Genomic DNA, 26374 nt, shown 5'->3' with positions numbered 1-26374 from the left:
AATGGTTTCCTTCTACTTGTAGTTCTTTTATTTTAAAGGGTATAAACTGCTCACATGAGGCAATTAGGATGTTTTTAAACTTCTCCCACTTGTCGGCTGTACTGTTATTTTTGTGGATATTGTCCCATTTAATGCTGCCATGAGCAATTCTGAGCTGATCAAATTTGGCTTTACTGAAGTTTAGTTTTTTGTCACTCCCTGATAAGGCTTCCCATTGAATGACAACTGGAAATTAATTATATTGTGGTCACTACTTCCCAAGTATCCCTCAACCTGCATCCCTGTGATTCTGTTCGGTTGGTTAGTTAATAATATGTCCAGGATGGCCCTCCCACTAGTCCCGCACAAGTTGGTAAGGTAGTCATCTTTAATAGGAACGCCTCTCAAGAACTTATTCCCCTAACTTCTCAATAACTTATTCCCCTACAAGAGTCGCAGATTTCATCTTTCCATATTATATCTGAATAATTTAAGTCTCCCATAATAATTACTTTATTGCGGTTTGACACCTTTGCTATTTGTCTTAATAATAATTTTTAGAACACGTTATTAGAAACCTCCATCAGGATTTTGTTATTTTTCCCACCCTGTATTTCTATCCACAGAGATACCATGTGTTTATCTCCTACACGTATATCTTCTCGTAGCCTCGGCATTAAGTAGGATTTAGCTTACAAACATACCCCTCCGCCGGTCTGGTTGCCATGGTCTCTTCTGAAGAGATTGCAACCCTGTAAATTCAATGTCCAATCGCACTTATCAAGCCATGTCTCAGTTATTCCTACTATATCACAATTTTCATCAGAAATTCTCGCTTCGAGCTCACCCACTCTACTGATCAGACTTCTTGCATTTGCTGCCATACAATTTATGCAGTTGTTATTCTTCATATTCATTATGCTACATATGGTCCTATTAGCTGTTCTATCCATTCTAACTGTACTAACCCAACACCCCACTCGACCCCCATTCCTATTACTTGGTCCCAGGTCACTGTCTTTCCCCCCTATTGCTCTTGTTGCCCTCCCCCGGTCCCTAGTTTAAACACTCCTTCAACCTTCCAGCCAACTTTTCCCCCAGCATAGCTGCACCCTTCCCTATTGAGATGCAACCCATTCCTATGGTAGAGCCTATAGCCGACAGCAAAGTCAGCCCAGTTCTCCAGGAACCCAAACCATTCCTTCGTACACCAACTCTGCAGCCACCCGTTTACTTCTCTAATCTCTCGCTGCTTTTCTGGTGTGGCTCGTGGTACAGGTAGTATTTCTGAGAAAACTTCCTTGGAGGTCCTTGCCCTAAGCTTAGGTTCCTAGGTCCCTGAAGTTGTTTTTGAGGGTCATCCACTGACCTCTAACTTTGTCATTGGAGCCAGAGTTAGAGCCTGCATGCCCACCTGTATCACATCTTGTATCCAAGCTAGAAGTGGTACAACAGGGTACTAGAACCTCCATGCCCGCCCATATCACATTGTGTATCCAAGCTAGAGGTAGTACAAGATATTAGAGAATCTCCCTTCAAGGGTTCAATTTTCTGCAATAAATTATCCATTTGCTCCATATTGCAATCATTGACTTATATCAATGTTATAATTACAAATGGAAAGCTTTATTCAATTACGACAACTCCTTCTAGGTGCCTGATTTTTTGACAATGAGTGTATATATAGAATGTTGATTCTACCAGGACACCAGTTACTTATTGTTCCCCTCCTTCTCACAATCCTGTGCCTGGCTATGAAAGGAGCCATACAATGAGCTTCCACTCCTCAGTCAATCTGATGAGATTGAATTGTGTTATGTCCTTGCAAATGTACATAATTGTGTTATGTCCTTGCAATGCAAATACATAGAAAAAATAATCAGCCCCAAATTTGTGAGGTTTAGACTAAGTCGATGCAACATGAGGAGAATGCAAGAAAAATAATTCTAATCTATTAAAGTTGTCAGAACTTTATAAGGTTAAGACTTCTGATAACGGTCACTGAAGGATTGGTTTATATGACAAAAGAATCTGAACGAATCTGACTGTTCTTATAATTAGAATGTAGTTACGAAACACTGTCAGTTACATCGTGTAATTGGATGATCAAGTAGCTTTCTAAACATATCAGTTCTAACTTATTTATTATGGTCTATAAATGAAAGGGACCAATGCAACTCACACAGACAATGAAACAACTGTCACCCAAGTAATGCTGTTAAGTGCTGCATTGATCTTTCGTCATCTACTGGAAACTCTGATATACTGTTTGATAGATGTTACAGAGCACCATTATATGAGGGGTCCAATGTATCCAAGGACATTTCTACATAGCTAAAACAATAAAAACTGAGCAGTTCCAGCGGCCTTGGTAGATTTTGATAATTTTATATAGAGTAAAATAAATTGAAATGGCCTGACTTTATGGCTCACAGCATCTGAGCGGTAATGCAAGGAGACCACCACATGACTAGTGTGGCCTCCGATTGGCTGCAACAGTCAGATGTTAGGCATTCCTAAACAAAGACCGGGAGGACAGTGGGGCTCCAGCGCCAGGGAAGAGGACAAGTACTGCTGCTTTTTTAGATTTGCCTCCATTTTTAAAAAGTGGACTCACACCCGGACTACCCCTTTAAATAAAGTACATAAGAAGCAGCAATAAATGACGTCAAAGACTGTGTGCCATGCAGTGAAGCCACCCAAGCAGTCTCTTGTTGGCATTTCAGTACAACAATTTACAGACAACCATAAGTACCTCAACCTCCACACATACAGAACTCCCCCCACCACCATCACCACAGACACAAACTTCCCCTTCCTCACAGCCCTGCAGTACAGGAAGCCAACTTCCAAAAGGCAAAAAATATTCTATGACAGGCTAGTGAAGGAGGAATAAAAACATCTTAAGATGTTTTGCACTTGATAGTATGGAACATATATTCTGTGACAGCCTATGGAAACCCTGACATCAAAGTGCTGCTGTCCTAATCCCATTATTGCAGTATTGGTCATGGACCATGCCATCTCACCAAGGAAATGCCAAGACTATTTCTACCAACATTTACAGATCCACCAGGTAAAACTTAGACTAATAATAAGTATAGGTCTCGTTTTAACACTAAGTTAAAATTCTGAAGTATGCACTGTACGGATCCACTGATACTTGGTGAGCTTCACATTTGTGCAAGGCATATAGCAATTAAAGGAATGTATCATCGGATTAGAACCTTCTGCATGACTCAGGTTTTAATGTAAAACATTAAAAACTTTTGATGATTTTGTAATTTTTCTTATCTTTGGTGTCCCAATCTACATTTCAAACAGAAATTTTTTTTCCGAAAATCCTGCAGATATCTCAATGACCAATAAGGGCCCTTTTATACAAAATGACTAGCACTCTAAAAAATGGTTTCAAAATCATGCAAAAAATGAGCAATAATCGTTCAGTGCAAACATAGCCAACAAATTGCTTATCGTTTGTCGTTCATTTAATGCAGACATAAAAAAAAATCATTGTTCGGTTATTTGCAAGTCTTTATGTGTAAAGTAATCAATAACTCATTTCCTGGTATAGCTCCCTGAACGACCAGTGATCGAGTCAACAAGTGAATGACAAAAAAATGTAAAATTATCTGTGCGCGTGTAAACGGTGCATTTTAAAGCAAATATCTGTCATCGTTCGCTCGTTGCAGCCATTGCTCGCTTAGTGTAAAAGAACCTAAAGCCTAATACTAATCAGACACTTCTGTAGAGAAAGCTCTTCAGTCATCTAAATATCATCACAGACAGGATTATAATGAAAGATATCACCTATATATAGAGAATATAGGATCCCACCATTCACAATAGGGGATGTTCAGCAGCTTCTACTCCCCTTCTCCTGCACAATGACCTCTGCAAGTCACAGCATGTCTAGAACAAACCCCGAATGGCGGTAGAAGCCAATTTACCCTATTTTTTTGGGAAAAAAATTCTTCCTAACTTCATAATGACGGTCAAAATAATTTCTGGATCAACACTCTTCAGAGAAGGTTCCTTCCTAACTCCAAGGCCAGCATTAGGAAGATCTCCCCATCAACAACCCATTCTGACTATTTAATGTCTAGATCCTGTAATGTCGTAGTGCTCTAAAAAGACATCCAGTCCCCTCTTAAACTCCTCTATGGATTTTGCCATCACCACGTCCTCAGGCAGAGAGTTCCACAGTCTCACTGCTCTTACAGTAAAGAACCACCTTCTGTGTTGGTAACGAAATCGGCTTTCTTCTAGACTTAGCGGATGCCCTCTTGTTACCGTAGCAGTCCTGGGTATAAACAGATCATGGGAGAGATCCTTGTATTGTCCTCTAATGTATTTATGCATAGTTATTTGGTCGGCCCTTAACAGCCTTTTTTCCAGGGTAAATAATCCCAGTTTTGCTAGCCTCTCTGGGTATTCCAGTGCTCCCATTCTGTTTATTAGTTTAGTTGCTTTTCTTTGAACCCCCTCCAGCACTGCAACATCTTTCCTGAGCACCGGTGTCCACAACTGTACACAGTATTCCTGACAACTGCCTTGTATAGTGGGGGGATAATGTTCTCGTCCCTCATCCCCTATACCTCTTTTAATGCACCCCAAGACTTTATTTGCCTTTGCAGCAGCTGACTGGCATTGGTTGCTCCAGTTAAATCTACAGTCCACTAGTGACCCCAGATCTTTTTCTATAACACTTTTCCCTAGCAGTACCCCATTTAGTGTGTATTAGTGGCATCCATTTCTCCTGCCCATGTGCATAACCTTACATTTATCAAGGTTTTATCAAGAACATTATTCTTACACTATATAAAGGCACTTCTCGGGCCTCACATGAAAAACTATGTTGGGGATTGTCAAAGGTGTCCGACAGGGCTGCATTCTTTCATCCTTCTTGTTAAACCTATATGCGGAAGTGATCATGTAGAAAATGGACCTAGACAAATTGGAAACCGGGGTGAAAATAGGTAGAAGAAACATCAACAATCTCCGTTCTGCGGAGGACACAACTCTGCTTGCAGAAACACAAGTTGGTCTGATTAAAATGGAAAAAGTGAAAAAAATGGGCCTCTACTTGAATTTAAAGACAAAAATTATGACAACTGCAAAAAAAATGACCAAATTCAGATCAAAAATCGACAATGAGGCCGTAGAAGGCATGCGAGACTTGATCTTCCTTGGTCTAAAAATTGACCAGGCTGGAGAATCTATGCCAGAGATAAAAGGTAGGATAGCATTGGGGCGAAGCGCAATGCTAAATATGGACAAAATCTGTAGGGATAAGTAGGAATATCCGTATAGCAACTAAACACAGGATAGTGTAAACCACTGTTTTTCCCATAGCCTTGTATGGATGTGAAAGCTGGACTACGAAAAAAGCTGATAGGAGGATTGATGCATTCCAGCTGTAGTGCTGGTGAAAGCTGCTGTGTATACCCTGGACGGCGAGTGTAACAAACAGAGAAGTCCTGAATCGTATAAGACCCGATATATCACTGGAGGGGAAGATGACCACACTCACGTATTTTGGCCATATAATGTGAGGAGAGTCACTAGAAAAATCTCTAATGCTTGGACAGATCAGTAGCAAAAGACGACCCAAACGCCAAAGAACACGATGGCTGATACTTGCATGGATATCACACAATTGAAAGCAGAAGTACAAAACCGAAAAACATGGAGGGAGCTCGCCTTTAGGGTCGCTGAGGGTCGTGAACGACTAAACAGCCAACAAAAAACATGGCTGCTTTCTCCCAAAATGAGCACCACACGCCCATGGGTTGTGCCTGGTATGGCAGCTCAGCTTCATTGAAGGGCTGAGGTGCAACATGTAATCTGTGGACAGTTGTGGTGCCGTTTTTAAAAGAAAGCAGCCATGTTTTAGTAATCCTACACAACCTCTTTAATGGTGACCCCAGCTTACATATTCCACGATGCACTCTTCTTACAGGTCTCAATCACATGTCAGAGATAAACAGAAGCATACGTTAGATTCGGAGGGGGCCACTAGAATGGATGCTCCCTCATTTGCAAGCCAATTACAAAGAGGCTGCTGTAGGTGACTTCCTGGCTGTAGCAGCTGGTAGCTGGCATCCAGAGAAGCCAGGCTTTGCCTCTTCAGGAGTCATCTTCATGAGACACCCCAGTAGTGCACCTAGCAGTGCAAATGACTGCTTCAAAAAAAGCCACCAAGAAAACTTGTTCCTAAAGAAAACATGCAGACAAGTGATTTAGACATCTAGTTTGAGATGTGTGCAATTCGGAGGCTGCTGAATACCATTATTATATATTTATAATTCTAGTTTCACGTAGAACTTTCCCTCCACCAGATAGCGTTTTACAATAGTCAAAGGGCAACCTCCCCCACTTAACATTTACTAATCTATACAATTTCTTAGTTGCCAATTAAAAAGTAAATAAATAAAAAAAATGGGTAAGGCCGCCTGCGCACGGCACGCACGTATTCCGCGTGAGGAGAACTACGCAGAATTCACCCGTGCCCGCGACCCTGCTTACCTGTCATTTCTTCTGTACTGCGGATGTGCCGCCAGGGCACATGCGTAGTACAAATTTTTCCGTGCAGTCGCTAGGTGATGCCACGGTACGGATGACTTCTGTTGACTTCAGTGGAAGCCGCCCATGCATAGCATATTTTAAAATAGAGCATGCTGCGATTTTATTTTTGGCACATTGTGTCCAAAAATAAAATCTGCATGTGTGCATGCAGCAGAGGAATCTCCACGCACATCTATGGGCAAATTGAGCAGCGGATCGACTGTGCTGGTGATAAGCGTGGATCCGCAATTCAATTTGCGCCATGTGCATGAGGCCTAAATCTAAACCCTAATATTCAAACCAACCCAGATATAAAGGGGTTATCTCAAAATCTAAAGTTACCCACTATCCATGGGAATAACTTTATGATTGGCTCGGTCTCACCTCTGAGATACCCACAGATTCTGAGAACAAGGTTCCTGTGCCCCCCTCTTCTCAGCACCACAGGGATGTTTCGATATTGTAATCACTTACCTATATCAACGCTACAATCACACATTTAAAAATGTTCGATTACAACAACTGCTAAGTGTTAGTTTTTTTTCTTTTTTAGAGTGTACTTTTATTCATTTTTTTTGCTTTGTTTTTAAATCAAATTGAAAGAACAGTCCCTCTGCAATCTACTGCCTGTTAGGCTTTCAGTTTCTGACATCACAAGGTCTTCCTACCTGTGGTGGGGGTACTGTCTTCACAGGCTTGGCTTCCCTGCACTGATACAGCTCTTAGATCTGCAGTCAGTGTATACATAATCTTTGCCTCTGTTGAGGCTTTATTTACCTAACCTGGAATGTGTACTTATTTTTAGGCTGTAGGCAAAGCAGCATAAGGCTGGGTTCCCACAGGACGTATTTGCCGCGGAAATCTCGTGGCTTGGCAGCATATCGCAGCGGGTTTTGGAGTGATTCAGCCGCCGGTATTCCGTTGCGGCTTTCTCTCCCCATAGAGAGAAGTGAGGCCGCAATGGGAAGAAAAAAAAAAGAATTGACATGTTGCGGCTGTCAATTCCACGCTGCATCGCTGCTTCCGCCCGGCTTTACCGTGACGGATTGTCTGCCCCATGTTGACGAGATTTTTGCAAAATCTCGTCAACATGGCTGTCTAATCCTAGGATTAGGAGCCGTGGGTGGATTTGCCACACAGAAATTCTGCATGGAATTTCCACGGCAAATCCGTCCCATGAGAACCCAGCCTAATTCTTGCTAGATTGATCTTTTTTAGATACTTTACTACCGTGTTTCCCCGACAGTGGGTCTTACCCAGATAGTAAGACCTATCGGGTTTTTGGGGGAGGCATGAAATATAAGGCCTCCCTCGAAAGTGGGACCTAGCTCCCCCCCCCCCCAAAATAAACAACAAAAAAAACCAAAACAACACACAATACTCACCCCAATGGTCTATGGCGGTGCTGCGGTAAACTGTGTCCTCCTCGTCTCACAGCGAAGCTTCTGCTGGTGACAGGGCTTTGAATACCCCGACTCTAGCAAAGCGAGTGCTGTGACTGGCTAATTGAGTGCCGGCAGCCAATCACTGCCCGCGCTCAATTAGCCAATCACAGCCAAACAATGAAGACCATCAAGAGGCATCGGGACGCCGCGGACCAGGTGAGTATAACCCCCCCCCCCCCCCCCCCCCAAATAAGACACTGTGCTCTTTTGGGGGCAAAAAACAATATAACAGTGTCATATTTTCGGGGAAACACGGTATATACACACAGAGATCTCCATCTCTATTTATGATGCAACCATACCAACACACAAGACCTCCTACAACGGCTAATAAAGATTAATCCAGTAAGAATTATGCTGCTTTCCCTATAACATAAGGCTAACTGCACATAACAGGTTGGGTAACATCAGGAGAGGCAGATATTCTGCAGACATTGACTGCACATTGGAGAGCTGTTTGAGTGTATGAAAGCTGACCTAGTGAAGACAGCTCATCTCCCATAGCTGAGACGATATCCTGAGGTCCTAGTTACTGGAGAAGCTGAAGGCTTAATAACAAGTAGTGGTTTGCAGAAGGGCTGCACTTCTTTCTTGTTCTACCACTGTAAATCAAATTTGATATAAATAAAACTACATTACAAGATACACAAAGACTATTAGATGAGAACAAGATGTCAGAGTGACAAGTCAGTGTCCCTTTAATAGAAGGAAATCCACGGCAGGCGTGGGGGCACTCACAAGGCTCCAGGCTGCCACGTCAACTTATTGGCACTTCGAGGGGCGTTTGGGAGACAGAAGTAGCCCCCTTCTTCCATCACACTATTTAAATACTCTTGTCAGTTATTGATAGCATCTAAAAAGTTAAATGGATGGATAGCAACTGTCTGCTCCTGTCCACTCTATGCAATGATATTCAGCATCTGCCATACAGGTACGGCGAATGTCAATAAGGGGTTAAATAGGCCATAAATTGAATGCCACTCAAATCCTCAAGATTGCAGCATGTCCAACCTTTGGGCGTGCCATCGCATTGCCCACTGTTTTCTATGGGGTCAGCGGCATCATCACACCATATGCTAAGTGCACACAAGTGCGATGCAAGGTTCTCCATTGAAAACAATGGGAAAGACTTTGCGATCCTCCACTGTGGCCGATAGCAGCGGTGGAGGATTGCTACATCCCCAAAGTGATGTGAAATGGTTTTGATACAAAAACACCTCCCATCCGCAGGGAAATCACGTTAGCGAGCGTGATAGAGGGCCGAGTTTTACTGCCCGATATCGCACTTGCCCGTGTGAGATTAGCCTTAAACAGAGAAGAGATTTACCCAACTCTGAACTATCTTGCTCGCCAGCAACAACCATGCAGAGGGTAAGTCTACACATAGCAGCAGGAGGAGGCTGTAGAAAAACTGCTGTGAGAAGAGCTGTAAGATCATGCACTAAATACATGCACACATGCTGTATTTAAAACAGTGCAGTTTTGGCGCTTTTATTTATTTTCTAAACTCAGTGAACTATATGGCAACGATCAGAATTTTTGAAACCGATTCCACAGCGGATCTCTGTGTGGATCCGTATCAATTGTGCATGTTATATGCAGATTTTGATGCAGATCTTGATGAGGATTTCACCCCCCTCATCTGAAAAGGTGAAACTAGCTCTGAAAATCTGCAGCATAAATTGACACGCTGTGGATTTAAAATCTGAACAGGACAATTTACAGAGCAGATTTTCTCCAGTGTGTGAATGAGAATTATTTAAAAAAAAAACAAAAAAAAAACACACAAAACATATCCTCACTGCCAATACTGTAAAATGCATTTTTGCGACACGCGAACATATCCCTAGTCTGATTCCGATAAAGGATCTGTTTTGCTGTAGGTTAGGGGCCATGGATCCAGAGATACTCTGACGACCCAAGTACATCTTTAAAGCTACATGTATAAGTAGTCATAACGGATCAAAGCAAAATGTGTCCAATAAACTGCCCCCCAAAAAAAGGGTATAAAAATCTTTAGAGGGGGAATTGGGGAAATTGAGGGACATTGCATTAGGCAAGTGGCTTAAATAGTCAATTTCTAACATACATTTTGCCTGGCAAAAGTAGTAAGCATTCTTCAAGAGACGCTAAAGAAAAACTGAAAAACAAAAATAAAAAACTTTGATCTCCTAGAACAGGCCAACAGAATTTTTGTATTGTAACACAATATAATGTTCAATGGCTCTATGAAAACGAATCACTACAATCTATTGCACGTCATCACTGTTCACCTTCCCAAACTCTGTAATTAAATGGTATAAAGATTTAAAAGGGGAAAAAAAAATAATTAAAAAAAGAAAGTACCTCATTCTGCTCCTCATGTTCTAGAATAGCTTGTAGAAATGCCCTTCTTTCATGGCTTGAAGATTTCTGATCAAACATGCCCGCTTGAATGACTTTCTGATCAACATTCAGCTTGTATTTAGCCGCTGCTAGAATCTTCTCCTCCACGCTGTTAACAGTGCACAGACGTAATACGCGCACCTCATTCTGTTGACCAATCCTGTGTGCTCTGTCCTGCGCCTGCAGATCCTGTCAACCATCAACATATCCAGTTATACTTTGTCATCAATGTAAAGGCACTGTAACAAGGTGCCATGCACAAGAGCTGGTGTTCAACGTAACCTCATTTATATTCTGCTGGCAGGAAAATATCCTCCAGAAGCCTGGACAGCGGGGCGGCTGTGGATATAGTTATTACTGGACTTGAGAAAGGCATTCCTGATCCTTACCTGCCCATGAAAGCTGCAGTGATGTGTCCATATGTGGACAGTGGCATCATTGCAGCTTCCAGAGGTAACCATTTAGCAGGGGTTTGAGACGGATGCCTTACAGCGACATCCGTCACCTATAGGTCAATATGGTTTCTTTTAAATGGATATTTTTTTTACATTACCACTATAAGATGGGATAGTGTAGTCTTTTTGTGGTATATTCATATATAGCAGTTAGATGAAGGTAAAAAGGACCCTTTTTTGGCCGTGTCTGACTAATGGAGCCCTATGGACATATTTAGCATGCACATTGGGAGCTTTCCCAACATACAAGTAAACATAAGGCAAAAGTGTAAGGTGAACAGGGTTAAACGTGATAGAAACATGTCATTTTCAACTGTGCTGTGTAACAAAGGGGTATTCTGGTTGCAGCAAGTTATCTCCTATCCAAGGGATGGGAGAATTAGCTGACTGGTGGAGGGTTATGTCCTATTTAGACAGAACAAGTCATCTAAACATCTGCATGAACGCTGACATCACCAATAAGGTTGTTCGCGCTCATGCAGAGTGTTTAGACAGGTGGAGAACGCCACTGGATCACAGGATTCTCACTGAGCACTTCACATTCTATGTGAAGCTCTGAGCTAGGAGCGTTTACACACAGCGAGAAGTCTGTGATCCAGCCATGTTTTTTATGCTGACTGAAAGTCAGCGATAGCGGGAAGTGAACAGATAGTAAATTATTTTTTTGCATTTACACAATCGATTATCTCTCATTTCTGTTCGTGTTGACGAATTCTAAGCGATAATCGTTGCGAGTAAATGACCTTTTAAACCTGCTGGGACCCCCACCAATCCAGAGAATTGGGGTTTGTTCCAAGCGCTTGACAATCTTTATTGCTCATTGAAATGAATGAAGCTGCGGCACGCCTCTGCAATTTGGGGACCGTCCAGACCCCGGCTCCATTCGTTTGTGGAACTGGCCTCCCGTTCTTACGATCGGTGTGGGTCCTAAAGGTCATACCCCCAATGATCAGCTGATAGAGCATGACTTGTTACAACCAGAATTTTTTAGATGAATTGGGACCGTCACTTGTAAGGCAGACCTCACTATCTAGCATTAGTGCCTGACTGCACTATATAGCTTTTTCTCCATTCAGCCACAAGGGCAGCAGCAGCAGCAATAATCCAGATAGCAGAAATCCTCCCCACAAGAGCAGATAATGTTATAGCAGGGAAAACCTCCTTATAGGCATTAAATGTGCATTCATTTTGCAAGGATACGCCATCAAGGTTGGATCAGTACAAGCCTGACTGTACCAAGGCCGATAGCTACAACAAATATCAGAGGAAAGCAGAAATGATATAGCAAAGGCCCAAAGCTTTTGCTCTAGTCATCATTGGGTCACAGCAGCTGAGACCTCACAAATGAAGTATATTCTATCCTCTCGAATATGAAGTGAAACTCAATTTTGGCTGTATCTAGTTTACATCTATATATGCTGGCTTGTGGTTTTCTTGTGTTGGTAACAATAGTCTTTAACATAAAAGGTTTTTTTTAATATTCTAAAGTAACAATCAAAGTTTCCAAACCTGATGAGGATTCCAATCACTATCAAAAATAACGACAGTGTCTGCAGCCTGAAGGTTCAACCCCAGACCTCCAGCTCTGGTGCTCAGTAGAAAAATAAAGAACTGTGAACCTTCTTCATTAAATTTCTTTAGCAATGCTGCTCGATCTTCCGACTTGGTTGTGCCTTTAAAAAAATAAAATAAAAATGAGATAGCTACCTGGATTCTGCACTATAATTGCATTTGACTGTCAACCTTCATTTCCAGAATCCATTCAAGTATTGGTAACATGATAATAAAATAGTACGTATTTAAGTAAATTAAATATAGCATTTAGTGCATTTATGTATGCATTAAGTATATTTGGTAAACAGGAACAGCTTTGCAACAGTACTTTACATTTACATAGGAGGATCAGCACTGTTTACAGCTGTGAAAATGTAGCTGTTCATATGCAAAGCAAGCAGCAGATACCAACCATCAAGTCGAAGGTAAAGGAAGCCTCGAAAAGCAAAGTAGTCTTCCATGATAGTCATGAGTGAAGTCATCTGACAGAAGAGCAGGACCCTGTGATTTGTGGCTCGAAGCTTTGGTAGTATTCGATCAAGTAACTCAAACTTTCCTGAGGTTCTGTAGAGATCAGGTCTGACAGAAGAATTTCAATAATTAGAAAACTATACAATTATTCTATCTATAATATTAACCCCCTTAAAAATGAAGACCGTTTTTCATTTTCGATATTCCTCCCCGCTTTCAAAAAAATTATAACTCTTATTTATCCATTAACATAGCTGTATGAGGGCTTGTTTTTTTCAGGCCAAGTTGTATTTTTTTATTGTACTATTTAATGTAGCATATAATGTAATGAAGAACTTTACAAAATGCCTAAGTGGAGTGCAGTTGGGGGGGGGGGGGGAGAAATAAAAATAAATTCCATATTAGTGTTACTATTTTGGGGTACATGAAACTTTTTGATCGCTTTATTACATTTTTCCTTGGAGACAAGGTTATCAAACAGCGCAATTCTGGCTGTGTTTTTTTTTTGTTCACCGTGTGGGATAAATAATGTTACTTTGATAGATCGGACTTTTATGGACGCAGCGATACCAAAATGTTTTTTTCTTTTTTTAAATTATAAAATATAGGAAAAGGGTTTAACTTTTAAATACCTTTATTTTTTATAATAATTTATAAAGCTTTTTTAAAACTCTCCTTTACATTTTTTAGTCACATAGGGTACTTGAACTTGCGATCATTTGATTGCTCCCGCAGTTTAATGCAATGTCATTAGGATTACATTATACTGCATTTTGACAGGCAGCCTATCAAGCCACGCCACAGGCCCAGGCTGCCATTGCAACTGAACAGCACTTTGTGATCTAATCATGGGGGGCTGTTTGGAACCCTTCAAAACCGTTAGGGGGTATTTAAATGCCACTGTCAGAAAGGACAACGGGATTTACAGGATTAACAGCCGCAATCAGCATTAACACTGATTGCAGCTGTTGCCTACAGGTGTCAGATGTGAGAAACAGCCGACACCTGCATTGTATGAAGCGGGATCAACTCCCGATCTCCCTTCATACAAACCTCTGAAAGCAGAGGATGTAAAATGTATGCCCTGTGTCGTTAAGGGGTTAAAATTTAGCATATAATAAAATGCCTGAATAGCTAAAACCATTCTTATATAATTTGTTAAAAAGCAGGGCAGAAGCCATTAAAGTATGTTTTGCTACTTAGCGATTCAGACTATAAAGATAAGTTACCCGTTGATGATTCCATTAGAATATCCCAGATGTTCAGCAAATGATTCCTGTAAAAACAAATAAATTACATTTTGTTTGCATTTTCTGGAATGTTGTAAATTGAGAGCTACAGCAACTTAATAAGCAATTCTCAAGTCAATGGTAAATGGCAATGTTGGTTTACACTATGGGGGCAAATTAGCAAGGGGCACATGATCTGTGTATTCTCCACTGTCCCCACATTCAGATCACTAATAAACCATGATCTAGTAAGTAACAGCCCATTAGAGCACAGAAAACTGTCTTACATGTTTTGCAACACATTTACTATATGAGAATGTTAAAAAATGTGTGCATTTCCAACAATGGAGCAACCATTGAAGAGAAGGGGCGTGGCTAAAATTGCCCCTAAAAATAAGCCAATAATTGCAAGCCAACTAAAAGGTGGTCTAATGTCAGACTTAAACATAGAAAGATTTATCATTCAGCTGACCACCCCCATTATAAATCTGGCCCATTTTAAGACTGTGTAGTCTAAAGGCCCATTTACACCAGCCGATGATCGCTCAAACGACAGTTTGAGTGACAGCTTGGAGCGATCATTTTGCATAAACTATTAAGTAGCTACTCAGCTACTTAATAGCAATTAAGTGTGCAAATGAAGCCTTCGCTGAACACAGTTAATAGCCCGAGCGCTATTATCTACGCTCAGATCCTTTCTTCTCCATGGGGAAACAATGCTATCAGCACTCCTGGTGTAGAACTTCTGATAAAAGTGAAGGACGATTTTTGGTTTGGACTGAATCTAACGATCAGCCAGCAGTGCCCGAAAAGCGCATGATGGGCGGCACATTTACACGCACCGATTATCGCTAAAACGATCGCCGATTAGCGATTTTTTAGCGATCATCGGTTGGTGTAAATTGGCCGTAAGCTAGCACTAACTTTTAGACAGTAAATAAACCCCACTGTTTCCTGTAACCTGTATGCAGACACATGTAGAGAGGATGCACATTGCTTCTTCACTAAATACCTCCAAGATCTGTCTGTACAGAGAAACCCTGTGATGTCATTACTGGATTTAAATGCTGTGTTTAGGGTTTTTCTGACAGGGAACAAATTTCAGTGTGACAGCTTGATTGTGCAAATGGCATGATGTGCAGTAGTGCCCAGTGCCATCCAACACAATCTGCAAATAAATGGGCTGCTGGCACAGGGACCAGCACATCAATCCATTAATTTGTGCTGTGGTCAGTAAGGGGTTAGAAAGAAACTCAAATTAATTATAAAAGGTAAGCAGAAAAGTTTAACTGCAACACGTAAGGCTGAAGGATTTTCTGCATACTTCTGAAACAAGCAGTTTTGCAGAAACTGTACAAAGAACATGTTAATACGGATCTCTTCCACTCCTGGCTTGCAGATTGCTGTGGGAAAGGCAGTATTCACATGGAGATACATTTAAAAGCATGTAAAAAACTGAATCTAAATAACCGTACACTGTTTTCAATGTAGTTGGGGTACAACGCAATATGTTATTTGGGGATTTTGAGCAATGGTCTGTTATTACTAGAGTTGACATTTCACTTCTGTACTCTGCAACTGGTGATCACGGTCCCAAAAAACATACACCGTATACACATTCTGGCTGTTTTTTAAAACTACAGTTTCAAAATCACATTTGAAAAAAAATATTTATATTTACTATTTGTTTCTTCATTTCAGCAAAACTATCACTACCATTTATTGATGACATATAGTTATAGATCAGGGTAGCTGGACTTGCCTCAATGTGCTGGAATATGAAAGGGTGGTTACAAATCTTTCGTAGCTGCATGATGGTGTTCATTAGAGTCTTGGCACCGCCTTTTCCCTATAAGAAAATACACAAAACTACATTAAAACTCTATCAGTCACAAGCGACAATTATTGTAACCTATAAGCTCTTCCTCATATCTTCCATACATGGAGAATGGTTGTCAGGGTGTCAGTGTATAAAGTGGGCTTTGGAGTCGAGCCTGTTATAGATGCAGTGGGTGCAGGCTCTCTTTCAGAGCCGACATCTTGTTGCAATGGTTGAGATTAGAACTCCAAACCCAGCTGTTTAACCACTTGGATGCTACTGTCAGTCGTGGCAGTGAAATAGCACGACAAAGGGAAGGGGCCTTAATCGTACTGACTCACAGAATAAAGGAGGTTATATTTCTATTTCACCCCATTCAGAAGTTTTCCAATAAATTATACAGTACATTAAATTGTACCACTGAAAAATAAGCCATCATGTGGCTTGGGTCACTGGAAAAAAAAAAGTTATGTTTTCTTTTTCTTTTTTTTAAATGGGGCTGAAAAAAAAAAACAGATTAAAGAACTGAGCTGGGAAGGGGTTAATGCAGCACATTTTCCTAACTTTGAAGCACAATACAGTCCAAGAAAGACTTTATTGCAGAATAAGTATCCCTTGTTTATCCAGTATACCGTCCCAAAAGCCTCTACATACTGTTAAAAAGTAGAGAATACATTCATGCTCAAATAACCATCTTAACCCGAACTCATACAGGCGTATGACTACCACGTATTACGCGGTCGCTGGACGCCCATGTGATATGATTATATTGCCTTACGCAGTTGTGCTCACATTAGCTTGTTGGAATTGCCTAATACGCCAGCACAATAAAGAATGCAGCATGTTCTATTGTGCTGCGTATATATGCGTGATAGAGCCCATTGATCTCTGTAACTTCTGATTTATACTGAATTATGAAAATCACAACCTTTCATTCACAAATAACGCACGTACGGCTCATCTACATACCTTCTTATCTTTTTCTGAACCGTCAGTGAGGAGAATACCTTTTCCTTGCATATGGCGATATAGAATCTTCTGAAGGGCTGACATATCGCATTTAATGACATACTCAACCTGAAAGACACAAAGGAAAAAGTCTGCAAACAAAAACGCGAACATAGAGTCCTAAAACAGCAGAATGGAAAACCGTGATATTCCAAGTAACCAGAAAGTCGAAAATATGAAAACATACATAGAAATAGTAACCAAAACAGTACAAGCTTCACGGTTTGTTAGAAAGGACTCAAAAGAAAGCTTTAAATCTAATTTTACTCTTCAAAAACAGGAAAACAAGGCAAGGTGGCCAATTATTGTTAACTGCTTACTAATAGATGATAACCACGTTATTCATGAGTTTTTAGTTACATATTTTTCTTACTTTTCCATATCAGTTAATAAGCACCCAAATATTCGCAGGCTGTTGCGCAACAAGGAGCAATAGGAAAAGGTGACGACTGGGTACTATCTCATCTGACTGAACTCAGCTTTCCCAGGTTAAGATACACCTGGTATTAATGTTAGGACCCATCTGAGAGCTTGGTCACCTGGACGTTGGTAGATGGGCCAATGTAATTTGATCAAATTATATACCAAGAACCTTGCATTATTTAATGCGGTTAGATTATAGGTATGTATACCTCTGATAGTAAATTTATTTTGCATGCTGTTGCCATTTTTGGTTTCTGCTTCTACTGTATGTTGCAGCCATGGTTTAACGTGCACCCATACATTTCTATTGGGATATATTTCCAATGGTTAGTGCTGACCCCTTTTTCCCTCATCTGACTGAAGCTATGTGCTACACTGCTGCCGATGCGCCCTCGGGACATGCAACTGTCTGCTCCGCTATAGAGCTCAATCTTAAAAAGCTTTGCATGTGATATGTCTGTAGAAAAATAAGGGGAACTAACCAAATAAAATAATCAGCATTACAAACCTTCTCTGGTAACTGTGACTCCACTTCTTTCTTCAACCGTCTCAACAAGAAGGGCCGCAAAACTTTATGAAGACGGCGGATAATCAGTATAGTTTCTTCTTCATTCAAATCCACCTAACAGCGTGATCAAACAAAGATACTAATAAGAAGCTGGCTGAGCTGGGGAGGGAGAAAAAAATTACTATAGATTTTGACAACAAAAAATTCCATATCTTCTATTCACTACAATGAAGAGTGGTAGAGTGCCCCACTCTCCAGTAGGAATGGAGGACCAGGCACCACCAATCGGTAAGAGCAGTAGATGTCTCAGCCTTCAGGGCTTTTAGAATAATGTGACTATATCAGTTTGCCAAATTAGAAAGAAAAATCAATGGGTCTAATAAGCATACGTTATAAACTGCAAAGTCTGCATTGTGAAAATGAACAATGGAGCTGGCTTCCTGGAAAAGTCCACGCTTTTAGTACATGTATAGGTTTTGTTTCCTACTAGTCCACATCACTTTATAATGTGTTTAGACCATTAAAGTATGGAGCACATTACCCGCTCTCCTGTCATTGCAAATGGAGCATTGAACCACTGTTCAAAGGTGCTGCAGCTTTTAAAAATAGTGGGCAAAAGGAAGTTCAGAAGGGCCCAAAGCTCAGGCAGTTTGTTCTGGAGTGGCGTCCCCGTTAGAAGAATACGTCTTGGAGCCACGTAATGAGTGTTCAAGACTTGTGTTAACTTGCAGTGGTGATTCTTCATCCGATGTCCTTCATCAACAATCATATACTTCCATCGTATCTGAAAAGACAGAACACATTGCCTATGTTAACAGGACACTGGTCTTCAGTATGTAGTATCATTTTCTTTAACTATAACAGACTTATTAAAATCGTAATTTGTCACAAAATTTGCAAGTGCTTTCAAAAGTCACTGAAGAAGATGGACAGTTAAAGGCCTCATGTCCACGGCACATGCAGATTCCAAGTGGGGAATCCACCCGTGCCTACAACCATGGCCATTTTCTTACCTGTCCGGATGCGGTGCGGGTCATCTACGTCCAAAGCAAGATCTTCTCTCTTCTGCACAGCGGATGCATGCGGCCGTGGACTTGAGGCCTTACAGTGCATTTTTGTTTTCAAATGTTCTGCTTTCCCATGGATTTGCAGCACGTCCGCAGTATCAGCTGCGGATCGGATGGCTTCCATAGACTTCAATGGAAGCAGTCTGTGTGGGAATCCGCAGAAAATGGAGCATGCTGCGATTTTTTTAACCACGCGTGCGATCCGCAAACCGGGAAAAAGGACAGCCGCCGGTATTTAATTACCTGCAGATGCCCAACGATTGTCTATGGGCTGATTGAACTATGGATCACACGTGCGGGTGACACACGCAGATTCCGCAATTCAATTTTGCCTGTCGACATGAAGCCTAACTTGCTTTTTCCAAGTTATTCAAGAGGTAATACATTACATCATGAGCTGAATTATCTAGACAGCATGTACTAACTGTGTTATAAACACAGAATATGTACAATAAATATTTTATCTGCAACTTGCACAGTGTTTAACATGTGAATAATCTGGACAGCTGCATGAAGTACCGTCCCAAGATGCAATTGTTTATCCATACGGATTTCTTGCCAGCAACTTCAAATGAAGAGTTTAATGCCTCAGTAAATGCTCATTGACTCTTATTCATGCAATAATGGGATTATAACACAACTCAAATGTATCCAAAAAATACCCCAAACACATGTAGGAAAGAGTGATTTGTAAACATCATGTAAACAGAACAGTCTGAGTACAGAGAGCTCTCATTTCCATCTGCTATCAATGCTCTCAATTGATCACATTAGCATTGAGAAGAGCTGCAGTTAATGATGCAGAAAAACTTCAAAACTGATGAAGTGAAAATAGGCATCTTAAAGGGGTAGTCACATTGTACAATATGATGGCACTATAATATACCATTGCATTAGGATTGGTAGGGATCCAATCTCTGGGACTACAACCGATCCTAAAAATGAAGGGATCGCAGTGCTGTCTTCACCATTTTTCCCTACACATTGCAGTTGTTCTACTATTCATCTTTAACCCCAAGTCCAGTGATTGCCACTTTTTAAACTTTTACGGGAAGAATCGAAGTAGATATTTTGCCGAATTGGCCTTAATGAAGGCTTTTCTTTTTCAGCATTTACACTGGCATGCCAAAAGTCCCAGGATAGGAGTAAGTAAATTGATTATGAAGTGGTGTTATCACCAACACCTGCATAAAGGCTCTTTTACACGCAAAGATAATCTTTCAAACAACTGAAGGATTGAGTGATCTAGTTGTTTGCAGAGCCCAGTGGGCATTTAAACACACACCCAGCTGTTGTCACCTTCCTTTGTTCTCCTTGTGGCTAGTGTAAACATTCTGCGAGGAGAACATTGTCAAATACAGTAGTATATATGTAACCACCATAGACGGACTTAAAAATGACATTCATAATACAACTGTTCTTTATGCTAGTGATAAATTGGCACAACAGTATTACACTTTAGGACGACATGCACGTTCTGGCAGAAATGAAGCACAATCCGTAAATTTGGCGTGCAATAGGTGCTGGCCGCCTAGCACGTATTCTTAAGCATTGGAGGCTCATTGGGACTTGTCATCGCCACATCAGAGCGATTGGCAGCAATGACAATAGCAAATTGACTGGAGAAAGAAAGGCATGGATTGGCCAGTTTCAGAATGTATCTTATGGTCCCCCTTGCTCTCTATCAGTTCTGATTGGATGCAAAATAATTTTTTTCTTTAGAGCAAAGCTGAGTGGTCACTATATGGGCCAGTTGTGACATTGTTACAACAGAACCTTTAGGGCTCATGTCCACGGGCAAAATGTGATTTAAAATCCGCAGCGGATCTCCCGCGCGCGGATCCGCACCCCATAGGGATGCATTGACCACCCGCGGGTAGATAAATACCCGCGGATCGTCAATAAAAGGCATTTAAAAAAAAATGGAGCATGAAAAAATCTGGACCATGCTCCATTTTCATGCGGGTCTCCCGCGGGGACGGCTCCCGCGGGCTTCTATTGAAGCCTATGGAAGCCGTCCGGATCCGCGGGAGACCTAAAATAGGAATTTAAAGCATTTACTCACCCGCAGCGGACCGCGAAGCTCTTCTCTTCCTCACGGCCGCATCTCCCTTGCTTCGGCTCGGCGGATGTGCCCGGCGCATGCGCGCGGCACGTCGACGACGTGCCGGCGACGTGCCGCCGGCGTCAGGAATTCATCCGCCGGCCGAAAATGAAGATCCGGCCGTGAGGAAGAGCAGAGCTTCGCCGCCCGCTACGGATAGGTAAATGCTTTTAAATTGCTATTTTCAGCGCTCATGTCCGCGGGGCAGGAGGGACCCGCTGCAGATTCTACATGTAGAATCTGCAGCGGATCTGATTTTCCCCGTGGACATGAGGCCTTAAAGATCTTGTCCGTGTCCAGATGCTTGCACTAAGCCCCAGACCTCTCATAATGCCATTCCTAGGCGAAACATGTTGGGGGCTTAAGTAAATTTTAATAGGCAGGATAGCCGCTGTGCCAGCCTTCATTTATACCGAATCAAAAATCTGTTGAAAGGATCAATAAAGCAAATGAATGTCAGAGAGAGTGAACATTCAATAGTTCAGGTAGTTGAACAACATATAATCAAGTAATATACAGTTGGAGAGGGGCGCTGTGATGTTGAAGCCCCGTTCACTTGTTTTAATTAAATGATGACTTTAATTAAACGTAAGTTTTATCGAACAGGGATGCAAAAATTGGGCCTTTTTTTCCTATACACGTTATGAAGATTTATTGTCCTTGCTACCGCCTGGGTTTATTTTTATTTTTTTTTGCTGTTCTGCAATTCTCTGCACAATCAGGTGCGCCGCTGTGCAGGGAAAACTTAGGCAGAGATACAGCACTAAATTAGCGCTGTGGGTCCTTTATTCTCTGTAATGGAATAGGTCCCCTAGTACAACGCTATCATTTTAGAATATGCGTAAACCCCTTTGAAGGATTCGTCCACCTTCACAGCTTTTCTTGTTGCACCAGTAAAAAAATGAAGCAACTTTGTGTCTGTGGCATCTGAATAAACTTGTGTCCTTTTATGGTAACAGACTAAGAGCAAACCCAGTGCAGTCAGACCTTTTGTCATATTCTCTTCAATCTGTACCTACTTCCTGCCTGGGGTCACAATAGGCGGAAATCTTGCGGCATGACCGTACCGAAAAACCGCAAGATTTCCATGGGATAAGAACAGCTTCAAAACCCATGTCCTTTTGCCGCGGGTTTTGGAGCGGTTTTGGCATTCCGCTGTCGCCATCTCTCTCCGTAGAGAGGCCGCTGCAGAAACGAGGAAAAAAAATTGACACGCTGCGGCTTTGAATTCCGCGCCGCATATCAGTTTTCGTGCGGCTTGGTCGCAACCTGTTAACGAGATTTTTGCAAATTTTGTCCACTTTCTTGGCTTAACCTGGGTTAAAAAGCCGCAGGCGGAATTGCTGTGCAGAAAGTCTGCACAGAAATTCCGCCCCGTGTAAACCCAGCCTTATAGATGCATGCTAGCAATAAGTAGCAGATGTATGGAAGGGAATATGATTGCAGGATAAGCGATTTCTTTGCTTACAGAAACTGTGTGCAAACCTTGCTATTCTTATACATGAAAAAAACATTAGGAATATTAGTCTGAAGATAAAAGTCTCATGCAAGTAGGGTCAACTACAAAGAAAGAGAAGAAGGTTTAAGGGCTGCTTACCTCCTAAACCATTTTAACAGCTAAAATTGGAAAAACATGAAAATTACCTTTGCAAGGATGTGCTTGTCTTTAATAATATATTCATAGGTCGTCAAGAGGACATTAAATTTTCCACTCCTGAGCTGTGGAACCAGAGAGCGTCTCATTGCTGGCGTTCCCTAAAATTTTGACACAAGACATGATTTTTAAACACTATTCATAACCCTTAAAAGAGGTTTTTCAGGTAGCAGCAGCCATCAGTGCAGGGCTAAACCGGGGACGGAGCGGACCTTTATGTAGTGGTCAGCGCTCGGAATTGCAGGCGCAACTCCCGTTATTTTTAATCAGAGCTGTGCCTGAAATTACGAGCGGTGGCTGATAAAAATGTAATTTTTTCCAAAACTACTGAACAGATCCACACAGCAGACATATCACTATAGTCAGTGGGTCTATCATTGCCTTATGCTGCCCTCAGAGAGGGTTGCAAAAAGATAGTAACAGAGTCTCTTTAAAATATGGTAAGACATTAAACGAATCGCACAAAAAAAAAAAAAAAAAAAATCGTAAAGCGCAAACTTTTTAACATTAGAAAGTCCTATTGACAGAGCGGGTCGGAGAGGGTCCCATTGATTTCAATGAGAGCCCTGCCTGCAATACGAGCTGCGGCCGCTAAACAGCAGTCGGAGCAGTGGCTTCCGCTCCGAACCCAGTGTATCCCAGCACTGACAGCCGGCACTGCTTGGAATACCCCTTTAACAAAAAATAAAATAAAAATTAGTGTATGGATTTACATGAATATAAACATCTGAAAATACATTTGAGGGTCAATATGTATGAGGATTGAACCTCAAAGGGACTTTCAGTTACATACAAATTATTCATTGTACCACTGCCAAGAAAAATTCACAGCAGCTGAAAGGATTCCCAGATTTGACAGATGCTAACATTGTTCTATCAGATGTTAGACAATAAGAGCAGTAAGCAAGTGGGATCTCCATCAATTTTTACCTACACTGGTTATATTAGTGTTATTCAAAAACGCAGTGTCATTGGATCTTAAATTATTAGTTCTTTAAGTGGAATAAAGATTTCTGCAAATATCAAGTACAGCAGCAACATCTGCCAAAAAGTGACGTGTGCAACGTAGAGAAATCCAAAATCTTTCATACCCGCAAGTCTTATTATCAAAATTGAAAACAAAAAATTGGTCATAGCAACCAATCACACAGGTCAGCTTTAAAGGGGTTGTCTGCTCTCTACTGCTTTTCATAGTTATTTAGTTACAGATAAGGAAATCATTTACTTAAAAATTTTGCTCACATCCTATTTTTATACCAGCACAGTAGCACCTACCTGCACAATAGAATGGTATACCCCATGGACTGGACAGTCCATAGTAATGACCGTCAGTCATGTTACCCATCAAACATGCCACGTGAGCTCTGGTGTTCAACTCCCACTGATCAGGTGTCTCATATAGCAGATTACTGAGGAGCAGAACTCGCATAGTATTACTACCTGCAGGGTCATCCTGTCTGTCGGTGTCTGTGGAGAAGCAGCTCTTATATCCCTCTTCCAGTTTCCTCAGTGTTTTTTTTTTTTTTCAGTTGACTTTATTAAACATGCCGACATCACCTGGAGACAGGGGTTGTGCTTTTTTGAGCAGTTAACTATTTTTTTTAACAGTTGTTAATAAACACATACAACTGTCTCCTGGCGATGTCATGTCAACTGGAAAATAATATCACCAGAGGAGATGGTGGGGAAAAATCTAAGAGCTGCTTCTCCACAGATCCTGACAGACATGACAGCCCTGCAGGTAGTAATACTGTGCGAATTCTGCTCCTCAGTAATCTACTATTCACTTATTAGATACCTGATCAGTTGAACACCAGGAGTCACATGACTGACAGCCATTAATATGGACTGTCCAATCCATGGACTATACCATTCTACTGTGCAGATAGGGGGCACTGCTATAAGAAAGGGATGTGAGAAGAATTGTAAATACAGGTATAATAGAAAACGGTATAATTTCCTGTACTGTAATTAAATAAAAATTGTAGAAAACAGAAGAAATTTAAATCTCCCAGACCAGTTTAAGCCCTTATAAAGTCTATGGGCACCTTTAACATGAAAAAATTGTGTGCTGCCTTGAGTAAAAAATGGTAAGCCAAAATTCAGAGTAATCTTCATTCCTTCAACAAATTTTCAGACCTCCTTCACTGGGTTTATCCACGTACTAGAACCTTTTAACATTTTTTTTGGCCTATGCTTACTAGGCATCTTTAAAACCAAACACTCCAAATATCCCATATAATTGTTCCTACCATTCTGACCAGAAGTGATATTGGGGGTTCTTCGATCACCCAAAAACTTTCGGTGGTCTAAGTTCCTAAGATTAAATTTGTATTTTATATACGGTTCTTTTCTAAAGCAACTTTTGCCTAACTTGTTATGGATTGCTTTATGGTATCACAAAATATACATTTCAGACTACTGTAAAAAACAACCATAGTATTCTGCCAGGTGAGTTGCATGATAAATACCACCAGTGTTCAACAGACCCCAATAACTTAAAATGGGGTTGATCAGGATCCATCCATTTTGCATGCAGAACTATCCTGTCAAATCTTTTTCTACACTATCCTGAGAAGTCATCAGTAGTATTTCCCTGTAAAACACCTTTAATAGTGATGAGCGAGTATACTCGCTAAGGCACTTTACTCGAGCGAGTAGTACCTTAGCCGAGTATCCCCCGGCTCGCCTTTAAAGATTCGGGGGCTGGCGGGGAGGAACGGAGGGGAGATCTCCTCCCCCCCCTGCAACTCACCTGTCACCAGCGGCGGCCCCCGAATCTTTAGAGACGAGTGGGGAGATACTCGGCTAAGGCACTACTCGCTCGAGTAATGTGCCTTAGCGAGTATACTCACTCATCTCTAACCTTTAACTTTTTATTTATTTATTTTTTAACAGTGGAATGCAATAAGCAGCGTCACCGCAGCATTTTTGTTTGCCAGTTATGTTACTTGACAATAACTTTCTTGTACAGGTGGTTATGAGAAAGGAGATATCAAATATGTATAGTGTTTGACTGCTGAAGTTTGTGTTCACGTCTACATTTCAGTCTCTATTTGGATCCTCAATTGCAAAATCAGTCAGATTTCACAGAAAGACCTCCGTTGACTTCTTTTTAGTCTATCAGGCACCATGACTGTTTAGTTGTCAAATTATGGTTTCCATTATAAACAGAAGCCATGACGCCGAGTCTAATAAGTTTTATTCAGTGAGGATTGCATTTTGCATCATTATTTTATGTGGATCGTAAACCTAAACCATATTTATAGTCTTATTAGTAAACCTTTTACTCCTTCTTATAAAAACTATAATTGTAATGTCATGTATATACAGCATTACATTACTGCTTATGTATATAAAATGTATAGGACTATGTCCTAACAGGCACGAATATTGAACGGTTGTAGAGGCTGTGTTGACACCGCTAATTGCAATGCTAAGGTGTTGACATATAGCATCAATAAGCATGGATTATATGGTAAAACTGTTTAAACAGCTGTGATTGGCTCATTTCTCTGATCTTTTAAAGTACTGGAGGACCTGTATGATTATCATCACATACACCTGGATGCAGGAAGGGGACAAATGGGGACAACTGTACCCCCTAACCATAGCCAGACAGCCACTCCTTTCAAACTTTGCCTCATCGTGATCATGTAGTTACCCACATTTTAGAGATTGGTGGAGTGTCCATGTTTTTATTATT

The 26374-nt window shown here is 41.1% G+C and overlaps 1 protein-coding gene across 12 annotated transcripts in view; it reads right to left on the bottom strand.

Annotated features, from left to right (window-relative positions):
- The window catches only part of SMARCA2 (SWI/SNF related, matrix associated, actin dependent regulator of chromatin, subfamily a, member 2), a 177887-nt gene that overhangs the window by 53203 nt on the left and 98310 nt on the right, over positions 1 to 26374 (bottom strand). For all 12 annotated transcript variants that reach the window (XM_066604217.1, XM_066604218.1, XM_066604216.1 and 9 more), the window contains exons 18-26: positions 22659 to 22769; positions 18385 to 18627; positions 17844 to 17957; positions 16874 to 16981; positions 15848 to 15934; positions 14086 to 14132; positions 12798 to 12964; positions 12341 to 12504; positions 10338 to 10565 (exon numbers count right to left, since the gene is read on the bottom strand). In XM_066604217.1, coding sequence (XP_066460314.1) covers positions 10338 to 10565; positions 12341 to 12504; positions 12798 to 12964; positions 14086 to 14132; positions 15848 to 15934; positions 16874 to 16981; positions 17844 to 17957; positions 18385 to 18627; positions 22659 to 22769 — 1269 coding nt within the window. The remainder of the gene's footprint in view (positions 1 to 10337; positions 10566 to 12340; positions 12505 to 12797; positions 12965 to 14085; positions 14133 to 15847; positions 15935 to 16873; positions 16982 to 17843; positions 17958 to 18384; positions 18628 to 22658; positions 22770 to 26374) is intronic.

The sequence above is a fragment of the Eleutherodactylus coqui genome, chromosome 5 (assembly GCF_035609145.1).
Source record: "Eleutherodactylus coqui strain aEleCoq1 chromosome 5, aEleCoq1.hap1, whole genome shotgun sequence".
NCBI classification, from domain to species: domain Eukaryota; kingdom Metazoa; phylum Chordata; class Amphibia; order Anura; family Eleutherodactylidae; genus Eleutherodactylus; species Eleutherodactylus coqui.
This window is presented reverse-complemented; position numbering and strand designations above follow the sequence as displayed.